General features: G+C 45.0%; 1 protein-coding gene across 2 annotated transcripts in view; it reads right to left on the reverse strand.

Moving 5' to 3' along the window:
* Positions 1-13,619, reverse strand: part of ATPAF1 (ATP synthase mitochondrial F1 complex assembly factor 1) — a 29,108-nt gene extending 15,489 nt beyond the window's left edge. The window contains exons 1-6 of one of the 2 annotated variants that reach the window (XM_045799640.2): positions 13,147-13,619; positions 10,192-10,300; positions 5,625-5,675; positions 4,950-5,012; positions 1,502-1,552; positions 281-328 (exon numbers count right to left, since the gene is read on the reverse strand). In XM_045799640.2, the coding sequence (XP_045655596.2) occupies positions 281-328; positions 1,502-1,552; positions 4,950-5,012; positions 5,625-5,675; positions 10,192-10,300; positions 13,147-13,472 (648 nt within the window). In that variant the 5' untranslated portion in view covers positions 13,473-13,619. The remainder of the gene's footprint in view (positions 1-280; positions 329-1,501; positions 1,553-4,949; positions 5,013-5,624; positions 5,676-10,191; positions 10,301-13,146) is intronic. The other variant, XM_045799639.2, reaches the window with a different exon arrangement.
* Positions 13,620-17,689: the final 4,070 nt, after the last annotated feature.

Genomic DNA, 17,689 nt, shown 5'->3' on the forward strand with positions numbered 1-17,689 from the left:
TTGCCTCCCATGTTCACTTATACAGACAGAGATCCAAATCAGAAAGGGGTGCACCGTGTCCAGAGAGCTAAAAGGCCCGAGACACTTACTGGGACAAATCCACGTGATTCCTTATGGCTGAAAATCTCACCTATCAGTACAGTCAACACATGAGCATCTTTGTTAAATAAACAGAGCGCTATAACATATGAGATAGTATGGAGTATGAAGGGATAGGTTAGAAAACATCCTCGTTTGGCAGCACTGATAAGCAATTCTCATCTGTTCACTGGAAACTTACTGTTGGACAGGACTGAGCCCGGGTCCAGATCAAGTCAAACTTCTCTTTCTGTGGGTTAGAAAACAATAAAATTCAAAACCAAGAAAACAGAAGGCTGCAATCACATTTAAATTCACCAAGACTGAACTCTAGGACTGAAATACAACTAAAAATATCTCTTACATTCTGTCATTTACAAATCCCTCTTACGACAGAGAAAAAACGGGTGTATGTTTGGCTGCTCAGTGTCAGAACTACACGTGAAAAGTAGATATTCCAAATGCTCCAAAATCTGCAAGGGACTCTGCCAAGTGTCGGAGACGTCAGGCCACGGAGGCTGTCGAAGGGAGAGCCAAGAAGGCCTGTCCAAACAATGAGTCGGTATCACAGATCTAAAATATCACAGGAAGCGCAGATCCTTTCGGCCGTTGAACTTTTCAAGGGCAAGGGTCTATGTGTGTAAGAGGCGGGGCAGCAGTACTCTCAGAGCAACCAAAACACCCGGCTTTCTTGTTCTGTCTGTAAGTTTCCCTCCTTAATATTAAACTCACACATGTAAACTCAGTACTTGATGTAAACTTAATCTAAACGACCTCTTCTTCAGTGAAGAAGAAGAACAATTAAAGAACTAGCTGATAACCCAGTACATCAAACGCTTTTTTATGCAGAAGTCAGTATGAACACGTTAAACTAGAAGGAGCCAGCAGCACCCCTTCCCGGTCACAAGCCTCAATGGTCAAGAGTGGCCAGTGACTATCTCCAAGACAGCAATTTCAGGAAGGGAAAAAATAAAGACAATGCCACTTGCTAAGGGGAAATGCCAGAAAAAGCCTAGGAGGAAGCTGTAAGTCAGCTCAGTAATAGGTCACCTATAGACAAAAGGGGAAGAAAGCTATGCTAGAGGCCCTGTCTGAAATTCCAACAGTATGGTGGGAAAACACCAAAAAGAAGTAAAACACAGTTGGAAATTGCTCAGCAACATGAACTTACACCATGCTCCCTTGTCAGAGACTTGAGTCAGAGAGACATTTCTAAACCAGAAAGAGGGAAAACAAGAGCCATAAATATACCATATGGAGCTTCCAATCTTTGGTGCTTAGGGGATAATAAAAACCCTGAGAGCTATAAATGTAAGTTCTCAAGAGGCAATAAACATAGAAAAAGTAAAGGCAACTGCCTGCTAAGGTTAGAGCCCTGACCTTCATGCTATAACACTTTCATTTTCCCCTCCAAACTACTTACAGGAATAACTGCGTAGACTGTATCTTTTGCTGCAAAATACTGCTGCCAAATCTGTACAAAAAAGAGACGGTGTCTGTGACATGTGGGTAATCTTTTCAACCTGCGCCACGAAATGGTGACAGCTTTCATTGCTCAGAGTAACATGCTATTTGATAACAAGGAAGAAAACCCAATGTAATGCTTTTATTACTAGTACATGATTACAAAAAAGATTTAATACCAGTCTTCTAGATGATTTAACTGTAACTCTTAATAACAAATTCCTGTAAAATGGATTCTATGACCTTGTTAATCATTTCCCTCAAGATGTGCCTGTGTGCAACAGACATATTCTTTTCTCATACCTTCTCTTTTCCTTCCCAAAACCCACACTCCTCAGCCAACCGTGCGCTTCTCAGACAGCCAGGACATCAGTCATTCAGAACCCAGTGCCTGGAGTCAGGTGGACCTGGATGTAAATCCCAGCTCCAATCATTTGCTGGCCATGCTACTTAGGGCAAATTACTGAAAATCACTAAACAACATCAATATAATCATCAGTAAAATAGCAATAACATCAACCTAACAGGATCATTGTGAGGACTAGTTGAAATAATGTAGGTTTGTGCTCAGCACAAGAGAATTATAATGCAAACCAGAGCCAACGTGCTCTGAGGGCAACAAAGAGGCACTTAACCCAAGTTAGGGATGACTGCCAGAGGAGGGGATACTTGACCTGTTATCCTGAAGAATGATCACGAGTTAGCCAGGTGAACAAGGAGGCTGGGAAGATAAACAGGTAGGACAGAAAGAGACACATTCTAAGCAGAGAATGACAGCATTAGCAAAGGCACAGAAGTCAGGGAAGGCATTACAGCCAAGGCGACACCTGAGTGAGCTTTTCAAGAACACGGTCACCCTCCTTTAGAGATGCTCTGCTTTGTCAACATTTTCATTAAGAATGGTGGGGGCCCCTTAACTGAACATACTAACCAAAGTATAATCTAACTAACACAGGGTACAGAAGGACTATTACCTCCCAGGACCTTCGCAAATCATTGTCAACATGGCCCAAGGTTGCTTTGCCTTTTTTTCTTTATCATGTCAGACACGGTCTTTTCATTTTAAGGACAGCATATCCTGCTATTTTTATTTAATCTATATTAGTAGATAGTTCATGACTCAACACTGAAATTTATTTATTTATTTTTTTTTTTTTTAAAGATTTTATTTATTTATGTGACAGAGAGACAGCCAGCGAGAGAGGGAACACAGCAGGGGGAGTGGGAGAGGAAGAAGCAGGCTCATAGCGGAAGAGCCTGATGTGGGACTCGATCCCAGATCGCCAGGATCACGCCCTGAGCTGAAGGCAGACGCTTTTTAACGACTGCGCTACCCAGGCGCCCCTCAACACTGAAATTTATAGACAGATAGAAGTTTCCTAACATAACTGACCTTGGTTACTCAAACTTATTTTAACGAACACAAATTTATGTCTAAAATTATAGGTCTGAATGATATTTATCATATGATCAAGCCTCCTGGGCCTGGCTTCTCTCTCCCCTAAAGAATATGCCTGGTGTCTGCTTTCTATTGGCATCTCTTCAGAAAGACACAGTTTGAGGTCTCCTAGAGACTTTGCATAAGTCTCTATTAACACCAGTTAGAACCCTGTGCTGTTCTCGTGTTTCTGTGTCTGTCCTTCTAGTAGGCTAAAACTTCCTGTGAGTAGAGGATTCTCTCATTTATTTCCATGTCTGCCATATGACCTGACATTTAATAGGTATTCAATAAATGCTTTTGCTGAAACCAATGATACAACCAGAAGAAACTCATGGCAATTGGCACTACTTCCCATAAGGGAACAGGATGCCTAGTCAAACAGACATGGGTTTGAGTCGAGCTCTACCCTAAGTTGCCTATCTCTTTAAATTATAGTTTCCTCAGTTGTAAATTGGAAATAATAGCACCTATACTTCAAGATAGTTATGAGAATTGAATGACATAGTACATATGAAGCACTAAGTAGAGTACCTGACACATAGTCTACTGCTTTTATTACTATTTTGATTTTCTCAATATACCTAAAATAATTCATGGAATTATAAGAAATGCCAATAAATAGCTTATTATAGTCTATTTAGAGAGAAAAGAATCACATATATGAAAATGTAAACAGCAATGCAAATCAAGGTGTATGGAATACCAAACAGGTAGGAGAGATCGTGAGCGGTCTGAAGAAAGCACTCCTGAAGAAGGTCCTATAATAACAGAGGACTCTGAATGGCAAGCAAAGGAATATGGGAAGTCACTGAACATTTGCAAGCAGGTCACTGACATAGTATTTATTTTTATTCATTTACTTAAAAACACAAATGTAGCACTTACTCTGTGCCAGACACTGTTCTATGTGCTTTATAAATATGAACTCACTTAATTCCCCAAACAACTCTGTGAGATCAGTACTATTATTACTACTATGAGATAAGTACTATTAATACTACTATTAGTATTATTACCTCCACTTTACAAAGAGGGAGACTAAGGCTCAGAAAGGTTAACTAACTTATCAAAGTCATTCATGTAATAAGTGGCAGAGCTAGGACTTAAAATGGGTGGCTTGGCTCTAGAGTGAGTCTGTGTTATTTATCTATTTATTTATTTTAAAGATTTTATTTATTTATTTGACAGAGAGAGAGACAGCCAGTGAGAGAGGGAACACAAGCAGGGGAAGTGGGAGAGGAAGAAGCAGGCTCCCACCAGAGGAGCCCGATGTGGGGCTTGATCCCAGGACCCTGGGATCATGCCCTGAGCCATAGGCAGACGCTTAATTACTGAGCCACCCAGGTGCCCCATATTTTGTGTTTTTTTAAAGATTTAATTAATTTATTTGACAGAGAGAGAGAGAACACAAGCAGGGGGAGAAGAAGAGGGAAAAGCAGGTTCCCCACTGAGCAGGGAGCCCAAAGTGGGGCTCGATCTCAGGACCCTGAGATCATGACCTGAGCCGAAGGCAGACGCTCAACCGACTGAGCCACCCAGGCAGCCCAGAGTCTGTGTTCTTAACAAATACGCTATGTTTTTCATAATGAAATTAGAACTTTAAGAGGATTCAACTGAAGGCTATGAGAGGTAGAGGAGCAGGGAGGAATAAGAGCAGGGAAACCTACGTAGACAGGTAGTACAGTAAGCCAGGAACACAGTAAGATGATTTTAAGTAAGATGTGGGCAACAGGAATGAAACAGAAGAGGGTAATGTGAGTTGATTAGATACACAGGAGCAAAATCAAGAAAGACAAGTTTTCTTATGCCATTTTGTTTCATGTAATTGATCACTTTTGTTTTCTATGACCACCTTTCATTTTGGCTAGAAAGAGATGTCAAGAAAGGTATGCTCCTTTCTCCTTTCAGATTTGGCTTAGAGAGCACATGTTTTCATAAAGTATGTCAGCCCATTTTCATTCATTACCTGTCTTATTTCTTCTGCAGTTTTGTCTTTCACCATCTCAATGTTAAAGATTGAACTGAGAGTCTGAATGAGAAAATAAAAGGCAATTAACATCCACGATTAAGAAAATAAAACAGTTTAACTATCTGAAAGCCTTGTGGGAAGCAACAGGTCAGGACAGTGGAGCAGATCTTCAGTAAGTACAGAACGTGTATAAGAAAACCTGCATGCTCAGAGAAGTGAACCCCTAAGTCCAGGCAGGCTTTCACGGTGCTATTCCTGGGGTGTATCTATAAGTACTTTCCAAACGCTTTACCCTCGCTAATGCGCACTGCAGCATTTTGCAGCCGGCAAGAAGAGAAAATCTGGTTGTCACCTCTAACTGCTATTCCACTGGGGGTGACTCCTTATTTGCAAATTAAATGAGTAAACATGCTTTGATTTTTAAAAACTACTTTCTACAGAAAGAAAGCATCTCACTAGGATTTCCCTCATATTTCCTCTAGCACCCCCAGGACCCACACTATGCTAGAGGTTATATCAAGGACATAAAAATTCATAGAAATATTTTTCATCTCCACAGATGGAAAAAAAATCACAACATCATTGAACCACAGTAATTGTGTTCAAATTTGCAGCCTCTTGTTATAGATGCTCCATATGACTTGAGACTGACATCTTTAATTAGAAACCGACCTTGTCCTTAGTGAATCCTCTGCTCACAGGCTGCTTCCCCAGGGTGTCTGTCTGAAATAGAAGATGAGACAAGGTATTTATCTCTACCTTAGTCATAAGAAAAAGACCACCACGCTAGGTGAGGTGCACAATATCTCATTTAGTAATATGACACTTGAAAACTCACTTTTCTCCATTCTGAACACACTGAACACACTGTTCTGTGTGTTATCATTTGTGAGACAACTTTTCTAGGGCTAAGCCATTGAGATACAGAGATGAGAAAAGATTTCTTTGTTAGTAACTACCATCTACCGGTACTTAGAGTTATGTATCAGAAAACTGATCTCATTTTCACACCACTCACTTTCAGGTTCATTGTGAGAACAAAACAAATGAAACACTCCATTTGCACAGCTGCCTTCACCTTTTAATCACTAAGCCACTGTGGATATGAGGGACTCCTTCCCAGAATGAGGCCTGCTTGGGTTTCCTGTGCGCTGCTCTCTTATCTGCTCCATGGTGAGCCACAAAGGAGGTGAGCAATGGAAAAATGTATTTTTGAAGGCTGCTTCTCATCTGTGACACAATTCTGATGGCAGGCATCCTCACCAGACTGGTTTTTTCCAGCACTCACTCTTAATATTCCCTCTATCAAATTAGTGATTATTTCTTCTCCTAGCCCACTATCTCTGATAAAGGCCATAGCCAGGAAATCCTACTATGAGGTTTCTGATAATAGGGATGGGTTGTTCTAAGTCTTTCACTCAATTTCTCAGTTCAAGTCCATGCCTTTCAGAAGGAGTACAATCTACACCTGGGATTCTGAGGCTGAAAAACACTTACCTGCATAAAATCCTGTCTTGTTATTCTGCACCTCAAGGAATCCAAATCTTTCATAAATGATGCCACAGAACTAGTACGAACAAATCAGACAAAAGTCTGGTGTAGACAAATCTGTTGGATACACCCTCATCTTTTTGGCCATACCTACCCCTATACAGTGGCAGCACCCTAATGCAGTCTGTCCTTCACATGTAAACTTTCCAGAAGAAAGAGAACTGATCTCATTTTCACACCACTCACCTTCAGGTTCATTGTGAAAACAAAACAAATGAAACACTCCATTTGCACAGCTGCCTTCACCTTTTAATCACCAAGCTCAGTGTATTCTTTTCCCACAATGTCTCTCTAATCCATTCTTTATTTCCATTCGTACTTACAGAAATAACAAATTTAAGCTCCAAGTATAAGCTTATTGCATTTTATTTTAAACTAAGATACTTAAGAGGCACCATTATTTTATGTATCAGAAAATGATGCCAATTAAATAATAACACAATACTTTCACATCACATCAATTTTAAGAAAATCCTGCTGGAGATGTTAAAATGCAAAAAAAAATTTGGGTTTTAGAACAAATGAAATATGGTAATTAAAAATTATAGTTGAAAGTATGTGCCAAAAGTCTCAAGAGCACTTAATAGTTTATTTATTTATTTATTTATTAGAGAGAGAGAGCACATGCAGGGGGAGTGGCAGAGGGAGAGGGAGAAGCAGATTCTCCCCTGAGCAGGAAGCCTGACTTGGGGCTCAATCCCGGGACTCCGGGATCATGACCTGAGCCAAAGGCAGACGCTTTAACCAACTAGCCACCCACGCGCCCCTTAATAAAACACGTAAATGGGTACTCTATTACTCCCCTATAGATGCTTTGGAAATCTGTGTGGACAACTTTTCTGTTACCACAACAGTTGACTGGATGAGGACATTTGTATTTATGAGACGGGAAGCGGTGCCAGGAGCCGCAATCTAGTCAATGAATTCCACATAATGAAGAATTTTCCCTCACTCCGCACAACTTTTCAGTGTCTAGCCAGATGTCCTCATAAGTGAAAAACCTTTTTATAATTATCTGGGTCTAGACTCTAACTCCGTTTTGCTTTTCCTTTCCTCTTTTTTTTTTTTTTTTTAACACGGCTTTAATAAACACTGAGTTTTTTAGAAATGCAAGTAGTATATAACTTAAAAGAAGATTGCACATTGTGAAATCTCATGAGGATCACTGATAACAACACTGCTCATGGTTTGCGAGTTTTTAAAAGTAATAACATGACACCCCTATACCAGTCAGCATTTGCTGCTTATGTATTCATGATGATTTCATGTATAGGTGAGAGCCTCTGACAACTGCATTAGGTTTGACAGCATAGCTGTGCTCAAGAACTTATAAAGTCCACTCATAAAAGTTTCATTTATATCACTCATTCATTGTAGAAATTTCATTTATATCATCTAAATAAGCATTTTATGAAAAAGTTCTTTCCTTGGGGGGCGCCTGGGTGGCTCAGTTGTTAAGCGTCTGCCTTCGGTTCAGGGCGTGATCCCAGGTCCCTGGGATGGAGCCCCGCATCAGGCTTCCTGCTCCGCTGGGAGCCTGCTTCTCCCTCTCCCACTCCCCCTGCTTGTGTTCCCTCTCTCACTGGCTGTCTCTCTCTTCGTCAAATAAATGAATAAAATCTTAAATAAACAAACAAATGCTTTTTAAAAAAAGGTTCTTTCCTTGGGACGCCTGGGTGGCTCAGTTGGTTAAGCATCTGACTCTTGGTTTCAGCTCAGGTCATGACCTCATGGGTCATGAGATGGAGCCCAGCATGAGAGGCACATCAGGGCTTCACGCTCATCAGGGAGTCTACTTGAAGATTCTCTCCCTCTGCCCTTCCCTCCATTCTCCCATGCGTTCACATGCACACACTCTCTTCTCTCAAATAAATAAATCTTAAAAAAACTTTTTGAGGTGCCTGGGTGGCTCAGTTGGTTAAGCGTCTGACTTTGGGTCAGGTCATGATCTCGGGGTCCTGGGATCAAGCTCTGTGTTGGGCTCTGCATTCAGTGGGGAGCTGCTTCTCCCTCTTCTTCTGCACCTCCCCAGCTCATGCTCTCTTTAATAAATAAAAATTAAAAATAAATAAATGAATAAATAAATCTTAAAGAAAAAGTTCTTTCCTTTATATTACAGCTAGAGCATTATATTGATTCTCCCCCACCCCCACCAAAATTATGTCTACCAGTGGGTTACATTGTCTACATTTCATTTCAGGGTACAAAATGGAGAATTAACCTTTTTGTTTTTTAATAAAAAGGGGATGTTGGGGTGCTCCTGGGTGGCTTAGTAGGTTTAGCGTCTGCTGTCGACACAGGTCATATTCCCAGAATTCCGGGATCAAGCCCCGTGTCGGGCTCCCTGTTCAGCTGGGAGTCTGCTTCTCCTTCTGCCCTCACCCCACTCTTGTGCACTCTCTTTCTCAAATAAATAAAATCTTTAAAAAAAGGGTGGGGGAATGTTGGGTCTCGTGGTAGGGAGGCAATGACTCAGAGCAAAGAAAAGGCTTTGCAAATGGAGTCATTAGCCCCCTTCTATCTAGCTAGATAAGAAAGACTATAAGTCATTATTTACCTAAGAGTCGCCATAATTTAAGTTACATCTTGACTTATGTTTGCATCTTGTCATCATGAAGTTGAATTTCTCAATCCGTTTACAAAAGGGGGGAAGAGCTTTCCCATGTCACATTCAAAGTTTATAATATAGTAATATTTCCAAGAGCTACTGATTTGTAACCTTGGCACTATAAATGTTTATTATAGGAAATTACATTTGTTAAAATATTTGTAGTAGAGACTTGTTTGTTCACATCAAGTTGTAAACTGTGTTTGTCATAGGAGGTTGAATTTGCTCTCCAACCTTGTAATGATTAACCCAGTGACTTGCTTTTGTTCTCATGAACTCAACCAGTGATAAAAAGACTGAGTGAATTCTCTTAAAATTTAGAATACTCAAAGCAAAAAAAGTTACTGTCCAAATTAAATAAATATCTTTCATTCTAAAACACAAGGTAGAATCCCAGTTTTTCACTGTATGTTATTTCAGGCCCAAACAGCCCACACCTGGATTACTGCATAGCCTTCCTGGTTTTAGCCTCTCCCACTCCAACTTGTTCTGTGTGCCACCCTAGGTTAGTATTTTTTCAAATCACAGGTTGAGAAATCAATTTACTGGATTGTGGCCAAAGTTTTTTTAAAAGAAAAAAAAAAGTACATTGCATATAGTAAAAGCATTGTTTTGTAAGAACTCTGCTTCAGTTATAATCATACACATGTGTATGTACTGAACTGCAGTGTAAAATACATTCTTTACTGTGGATCATGGTAAAAGGTTTAAAAAGCACTGTATTACATTTCAACATGCTTTTCCCCAGCTTTGATTCTTGTTTAAGGATAAGAGTAGCTATTAAGCACTTTTTTGTCCCATATCTCTAGAGCCCACAGCCATGTATACTTTGCCTTGACCATTCTACTGCACCCCCCAGGAGCATGGACTGCCTCTTTCATCCCTCTGTATCTCTACCATGACCACAGTACTTTGCCAGAAAGAGCAGGATACCATTTATGAATGGAGACTGAGCTGTGCAGCAAAGGCTATGTTCAGTTCATCCAGCTGACCCATCAGTGAGCCCACTCCCAGGATAGGGTTGGGCGGGGGGGTGCAGCACACTGGTGAGCCAGTAACACATAGAGAGGCAGGTCTTACCTTCTGTTCTATACATTTGATAAAGTCACCTTGCCTGGAGTGCCCCACTGGCTGCTTCCGAAACTCAATGCGCTTTTCCAGTCGGGATTCAAAAGCAGCTGGGTCAGACCTGAAACCAAAAGTGAAACCACCTGGGACTTTTTGAATTTGGAAATAACAAAGCATCATGTTGCACTTCCAGAGAGGACACAGGCATTCAAAAGCTGAAGGATTTGCCTATAAATCAAGAAAGTGGAAAAAGAAATCCAGTTATTTAACTACTGTTAATCGTCAAGGGGCCTGTGTAACATTCTTCTCCTGCAGGTTATTTCCTAGGGTGATGCAGACCTTGGTCCCTCAGGTACCTATACTCTGGGTACTTGGAATACAAATCCTCAAGATGGGAAGAGGACTCTGAAGTCATCTTGCATGGTCGTCCTACTCAGGCAGGAATCCAATAGCATTCCAATAGCTTTCACCTGAACACATCCAGTTCTTGGACATCTTCTTTACCCCATGCAAAGGCTAAACACCTGTTTATTCAGATGCAGGTGATTCACAGGCTTTAAACAGCATATTTTGTAGGAAAAGATTTAGCACCTGAGTTTCTCCCTGACTCTGTCTCCAAAGCACTTGCTCCTGCAGATGAAACATAAGAACTTGTCCTTTATGTCAAAATGAAGCTGGTCTTCAGGCCTGAAGTCCAGGTTGAGGCTGCCATCCTTGTTAAGAATTCTTCAGGCTGTGTAGCCAATGATGCGCTATTTGGCACTGCACACTTTGGTGAAGACAACATACAGGGATTACAGCTCCTGGGCCATGAGACCCGTAGTGTCACAGATGCAGTCTGCAGGATCCAGAGCCATCCTGATCACTTCTCTGGTGGAGTGCTTCCTGGTCAAGGCATTGTACGGGGCCCCTCTTTCACAGACCTCAGTCCCATAGGTGACATTAAACACTACTCCCTTCATGCCATTACATGGGCAGGTCTTCTTCCTCCCCTCCACAGCAGGCCAGCAACTCAGTGCAGTCACTCCAGGGGTCCTGCCCTGTGGGGTGTGGCACCTGCTGGGGCTGCAAATGCCAGGACCAGGGTTAGTGCTGCAAGCATCCACAGTCACACCTGGGACTGCCACGGTGAGTGGATAGAGTGAGCGGCAGCCTAGGCATTGGAGTCTGTGCACTCCCACCTTGGACGTCTTTTATTATTAAAACATCTGAGCCTCAATTTATCTGTATCTTTCATACTCAGGAATAAGAAAAAATGTCTAACCCCTTTTATGTGAGTACTTGAAAATTGCTATTATGTCACCCCCTGAAGTTTTCTGTAGGTTACATTTCCTTAGTTCTTTTGGCCCGTCTTCATATATGTGATTTGTGACTACTTCCTCACTATAAACCTGCTCCCTGGACACCCTCCAGTTTGTCCACACTCTAGATATAGTGGGCCTGCAGCTAGATCAAATACTCCCAATTCACCAATGCAAAGTGTGATGCAAAAATCCAGACACTAGGCTGAAGGGGTCAAGAGGGCACACAGCCTTGGCCTGCTATTGGCTTACGCCAAACTGTGGCTGGTGTGCTCCAACGGCCCAGGTTTCAGTGAATACAGAGACTGACAGATGCTACAGCATGAGAACCTTGTGTGGAACACTTAGGAATATGGACATTATCTAGAGTCAGTGAAGGTGCTCTGGAACACTCACTCTTTAAGACAGCAGTATGCGTAAATATTGATGGGAATGATCTGGTGGGGAAGGAGAATAAAACCAGCCATTCACTGGTTCATGAGTAAGAATGAGTGGGAACTGTTAAGTATTCAGAGTATGAGTAGACAACTCTCCTAAAATGCTGCCTGTGAAAGGGATCAATGGAGAAGAGGCTGGAGGGGAATGCAGGTCAAGGAAAGGTTTTAAAGAAGAGAAATCCTTGAGTATATTTGAATGCCGCTGGAAAGAGGGCAAAAATACTCATTCCTTTATTCTGTCATTTTTTTCAAAAAGGGAAGAAAGATCACCACAGCAGCACTGAGATGGACTGGGGTGGAAGTGGGGAAGACTAGCTAGAGGATGACTGCAAGAGTCCAGAAGATGATGGAGGAGTACATTAGGGCCATGGAAGCAGAGATGAGACAGAACTCAAAAAAGTTACAGTACGCACTTTTTGGTTTCCGTAGACAACTGCCTGCCTAGCCTGCCCCAGATTCTCTCCCAAGCCCCTCTAATTTTCACCTTTCATCTCCTTCAGCTTTTTCCAGTTTAACTCTTCAGACCCTCCCCTTGGTCCCCTTGCACCCACTTCAAGCCTCTTGATCTCCAAGTCCTTTCATCTGGAAGCTGAGGAGTAGTGTTAGGAACGCTGGATTCCAAACCAGATGAATCCCAACCAGCTGTGTGACCTCTGGCAGGTCTCTGCCGCTCTCTGATTCTCAGTTTCCTCCTCCTAATGAGGGTTCAACGGATGCCCCAACTGTGATTCCACTTGTCTTTGATGCCGTGCTCCCTCCCCCAACCTCCTTTCTTTGTAGTCTGGGCTGTAGCTAGAAGCCTGGGAACCCGAGCTCTAGGCCAGGCCTCAGTGACTCAATATGTGACCTTCAGCAAATCAAGTCCCTTCTCTGGAAGGCTCTATGTTCCTATTTCTATAATCAGGGCAGGTCTCTTGGAACCGTCTACTTCATTAGGGCTGACACAGGATTCCACCTCAGCGTTTTGAGAACTAGAGCACTAAGAAAGACAACTGGGGGAAGAGTCAGGACTTTGCAGAGACTCTCAGTTCTGAGACTAGCTGTGTGATGTTAGCAAGTCACCTTGCTTCTCAGAGCCCACGGGCACATCATCTACAGAGCGCGGACAGTAACCGGGCCCGCATCTCAGGACTGTCCCAGGCACGGAAGGCGTGGATCCACCAGAAACGCGGGCCGCGCGCCGCCCCTTCCCGCCCGCCGCCGGCCGGCCGCCCGGCCTGGGTCCGCACCTGCGCAGCTGCTGGATCTTGTCCCGGTAGCGGTCGTAGAAGGGGTTGGCCTCGAGCTCGGCCCCGACCTCGCTGCGGTCGGCGCCCCCCGCGGGCCCGCCCGAGCCGCGGCGCACCGGGAACACGCGCAGCTGCGCGGGGGACACGAGCCCCAGGCCTAGGGCGCGGCTGCGCACGGCGCACAGCCCCCGGTACAGACCGGCCACCTGCAACACGGCCGGGCCCGTGCCACCCGCCGCCGCCACAGCAGCCATGGCCGCCCCCGCCTCCTCCTCCTCTTCCTCGGGCACGTCGGCCTCAGCCCGCGGCCCGCGCGCCTGCTCCATCGCGCTCCGGGTCCGCCGCGCCCCCGCTCCGGCACCCAAGTTCCGCGCGCGGAAGGTTCCGGGCCCGGGGGCCAGCGAGACGGGGCGGGGAGGAGGGGGCTCGCCGCTCGGCCCCCTCGCCGCGCGCCTGGCCGCTCGCTCTGCAGCTCGGGGTGCCACCGCCCGTCTCCTCCCCCAAGCCTGCCGGGCTCCACGCCCACCCGCTCGGGTCCAGCAGCCTCTGCGCTCGGTCCCCTCCTGAAAGCTCGGACCTGCCTTTCAGATTCTCTTGGCGCTCGCCGGCAGTTGTCCTTCAGCCTCCATGCTCCTTCCGTCAACTATAATCACAGTAGCAGCTTCTCTTTCCTGGGTGTTTCTGTGTGCAGGACACCACCTGCTTCATAACCTGTGAGGCAGGCCCTTTCCTCATTTTACAGATGCAGAAACTGAGACTGAGAGTCATTAAGAGACTTGCCCAAGTTCTACCCAAGGACTGAATTCTGTGCACGATGCCAGCTGCCTCTGAAGCCTTGTCTCCCTCTGCTTCCTGACATCTGCCTTGAACTCCAGGCAAACCTCCTCTCCAAAGGGACACCTGGGTCTGTCCCTAACAAGTCTTGATTTTGGCTGTTTCTGATCCTTGTCATGCTCTTTTCCCCCTCTCTGTTGACCCAGTACTACCATCTTCTTCATCCCCTTGAACCAAGTGGGAATTCCTGGGGTCAGACACAGTGACATCAACATATCTATGTCTCACCTGCTCCCAGCACAGGGCCAGCTGTGGAGCAAGCCCACTACAATGGCACGATCCGTTTGCCTTCATGGAAGCCCTTCCTGTCTGGGTCTTACCTGGTAGAAACCCCCTTGTGAATGGTGGACTCCTCCTGGGCGAGGACAGAGTCTTCAACTCTTCTCAGTCCAGCCTGCACTCATGGAGACTGGTCCTAGGCCCTGGCCCGTGCTAGAAGTAGTGTGGTGGACTCGGAGATTCCTAAGTCCTTCAAGTGTACTGACCTCTATCTGCCTCAGGATCCTTGCACTGGCTGATGACCCCTCTGCTTGGATCTGCATATGACGGCCTCCTCATCATTTATGGCTCAGTTCATAAGTTGGAACCTTAAAGGGACTTTTCTTGATGCATGCTATCCCTTTGTGTTCTTTATCCTGTTACCTTATTTTATTTTCTTCATGCAGTTATGACTATGTGAAATTCTTAGGTATTTATTTCCTTGTTCACTAATTCATGGATCTTATATTCTAGTGGGATGAGAGACAAAAAACAAACAGTTGACCCTTGAACAACATCAGTTTGAATTGCACAGGTCCACTTAAATGTGGGTTTTTTTACAACACCGTAAATGTGTTTTCTCTTACGATTTCCTTAATCTTTTTCTTTTCTCTAGCTTACTTTATTTGTAAGAATACAATATATGGGGGCGCCTGGGTGGCTCAGTCCGTTGAGCATCTGACTCTTGGTTTCGGCTCAGGTCATGATCTTAGGGTCATGGGATCCAGCTCCCATCAGACTCTATGCTCAGCAAGGAGTCTGATTCTCTCTCCCTCTGCCCCTCCCTCCGCTTGTGTGCACGTGCTCTCTCAAAATAAATCTTAAAAAAAGAGAATACAATATATAATACATATACAAAATATGTGTTAATCAACAGTTTGTGTTATTGGTAAGATTTCTGGTCAAAAGTAGGCTATTAGTAGTTAAGTTTGGGGGAGTCAAAAATTGCACATGGATTTTCAACTGTGCAGGGATCACAGTCTCTAATCCCCATGTTGTTCCAGGGCCAATTGTAATGTTAGGTGATGATATACGCTATGCAGAAAAGCAAAGCAGGCTAAGACAGAGAGAAGGGGACACTTGAGCAGAATGCCGAGGGAAATGAGGGAATCATCTGTCTGGATATCTGGGAGAAGGGCCTTCCAGACTGAGGGAACAGCAAGTGCAAAGGCCTTGATGCAGGAGCATGCTTGCCCTACTGTGGAATAGCAAGGAGGTTCTTATGTGAAGAGATTCAGGGAGGGGTAGTTAGAGCACGTTGGGTTCTGTAGACCTGGGGTGAGGACTTTGGTTTTAATTCTGAGTAAGATGGAAAGTCACTGTAGGGTTTGAGCAGAAAAGTAGAATGCTCTATTTTTTAATCTACCTTTTTAAAGGATCATTCTGGTTGCTGGCAAAATACAGGGCATGGTGGGGGCAAGGATGACAGCTCTCCCAAGGGTGACCAATATGTCCTAGTTTACCTGATTTTCCTGGTTTTAGTGTTGAAAATCCTATGTCCTGGAAACCTCCTCAGTCCCAGGCAAACTGGGATGGCTGGTCACCCTATGGGGAGACCAGTACTCCAAATGGGGGAGGGTGGTGCGTGGAAGGCAGTGATAGTCATGGGACAAGGGTCACGTTCTGGATGTGTGTTGAAGGCAAGGTCTAATGGTTGTGCTAACGGAGTGAATGTGGCTATGAGGGAATGAAAGGAGTCAAGGGTGACTTATAGGCTTTTGGCCTGAACATCTGGAATGACAGAGTTGCCCTTTACAGAGAGGAGGAAGGTGGGGGGCAGGTTTTGGAGGATGGCTGCTCAGGAGTTTGGTTTGGGGCATGTTCATTTGAGGTAACTTAATAGACTTAATCCCCTTAATGGTAGGCACGTCAGCCAGGCTGTTGGGTGAACGAGGCCAAAGTCCCGAGGAGCAGTTTGGGCTGGAGATAGAAAGTGTGAGTTGTCAGTGCCTGTGTAGTATTTAAAGCCATGAGTCTGGATGTGATCACTGATGAGTGAATGCAGACAGAGGGCTGAGGACTGAGCCCTGGGGCACGCTGGCATTTAGAGATCAGGGGAAAAGAGAAATCAGCAAAGAGACTGAAAAACAGGAACCAGTGAAATAGGGGAGCCCCATGTAAGCGGAACATGGAGGGAAATCTGAGCTGAGGAGTGCCCCGAGTCCCATGCCAAGAGACTATAAAGAGGGAGGTAATTAAATGGCGCCCATAGCTGCGCCAGGCCCAGGCGCGCAACGTCAGGGAGGCGGACTTGGGCTTCATTAGGGAGGGGCTTTCTAACTGAGCCGCCCCAGGAGGTGTGGCAAGTCTCCGACTCAGGTGAGTCCTGTGGCACAGGCTGCTGGGTAGGGGACATCTACCTCCAGGGCTCCAGCCTCTGACAGGAGCTGGACTACACAATTCTCTAAGTCCCTTCAAACTGGAGATGATGGGATTCGGGGAAGCCAACAGAAACAACTGTCACAGAGCCGGGGGACTGAGCTGGGCCTTGAAGGATAAGTAGGTGTTCGGTCCGGTCCGGGGGAAGTGGGAAGGGGACTTGTAGGTAGGGGAGCAGTGGGAGTGAAACTCCAGAGAAGTGACTGGGCTGGGTCTGTTCAAGAGTCTGGTCTGGTCAGAGGGCAAGGTGCGTGAAGGATAGGGAGGACCGTGAGGCTGGAAAGAGATGCTGGGCTGCATGTTGGGGAGCTCCTACAGGGCCTGATGCCCAGGAAACACTTACTAACACATGTTGAAGGAAGGTAACTAAACAAAAGAGAGCTTGTAAGAGCCAAGGATGGAGGCGCTGATCACTTAGTTCCCTTGAGCAGGTTTTCTCTGGCAACTTGGTTAGAGGAGTCTTGAAGGCGGGGTGCCTGGGTAGCTCAGTTGGTTAAGTGTCTGCTTTGGCTCAGGTCATGATCTCCCCACTGAGCAGGGAGCCTACTTCTCCCTCTGCCTACCACTCCCCCCCTCCTTGTGCTCCTTCTCTCTCTCTTTCTCAAATAAATAAAAATCTTAAAAAAAAAAAAAAAAAAAAAGGTCTTGAAGGCAAGGCTGCCCAAAACTGTGTGCTCCCTGCCCTACTTCTTGCTGGAGACAGGTATCCCATTAACTGTTTCTTGAAGCCCAGAAACACGTATGGACCCCAGAGACACCTGGGGGCCTTTCCTGGGGGCTTCTGTGCGGGTTCACCATAAGAGGTGGATGGCAGACAATTCAGTGGGTGGGTCAGTCCCTGGCAGTAGAGACACATTAGGCCTATGACACACCATTGGATAGAGTCCCTTCCTTCCATTAACCCAAGACTTCACAAGCATAACCTCTAGAATGTTTAATGTTCAGAACCCAGTGACCTCACCTTTAGGGAACAATGGGACTAAGCATTCCAGTGCCTTCTATTGGCTGGGCAGATGGGTAGGTGAGCTCCCTCTCCCCAAGAGCCATCGGCTGGGTACCAAGGCTCGACCTT

This window comes from Ursus americanus, chromosome 12, assembly GCF_024610735.1.
Source record: "Ursus americanus isolate L20-20 chromosome 12, mUrsAme1.1.p, whole genome shotgun sequence".
NCBI lineage: Eukaryota > Metazoa > Chordata > Mammalia > Carnivora > Ursidae > Ursus > Ursus americanus.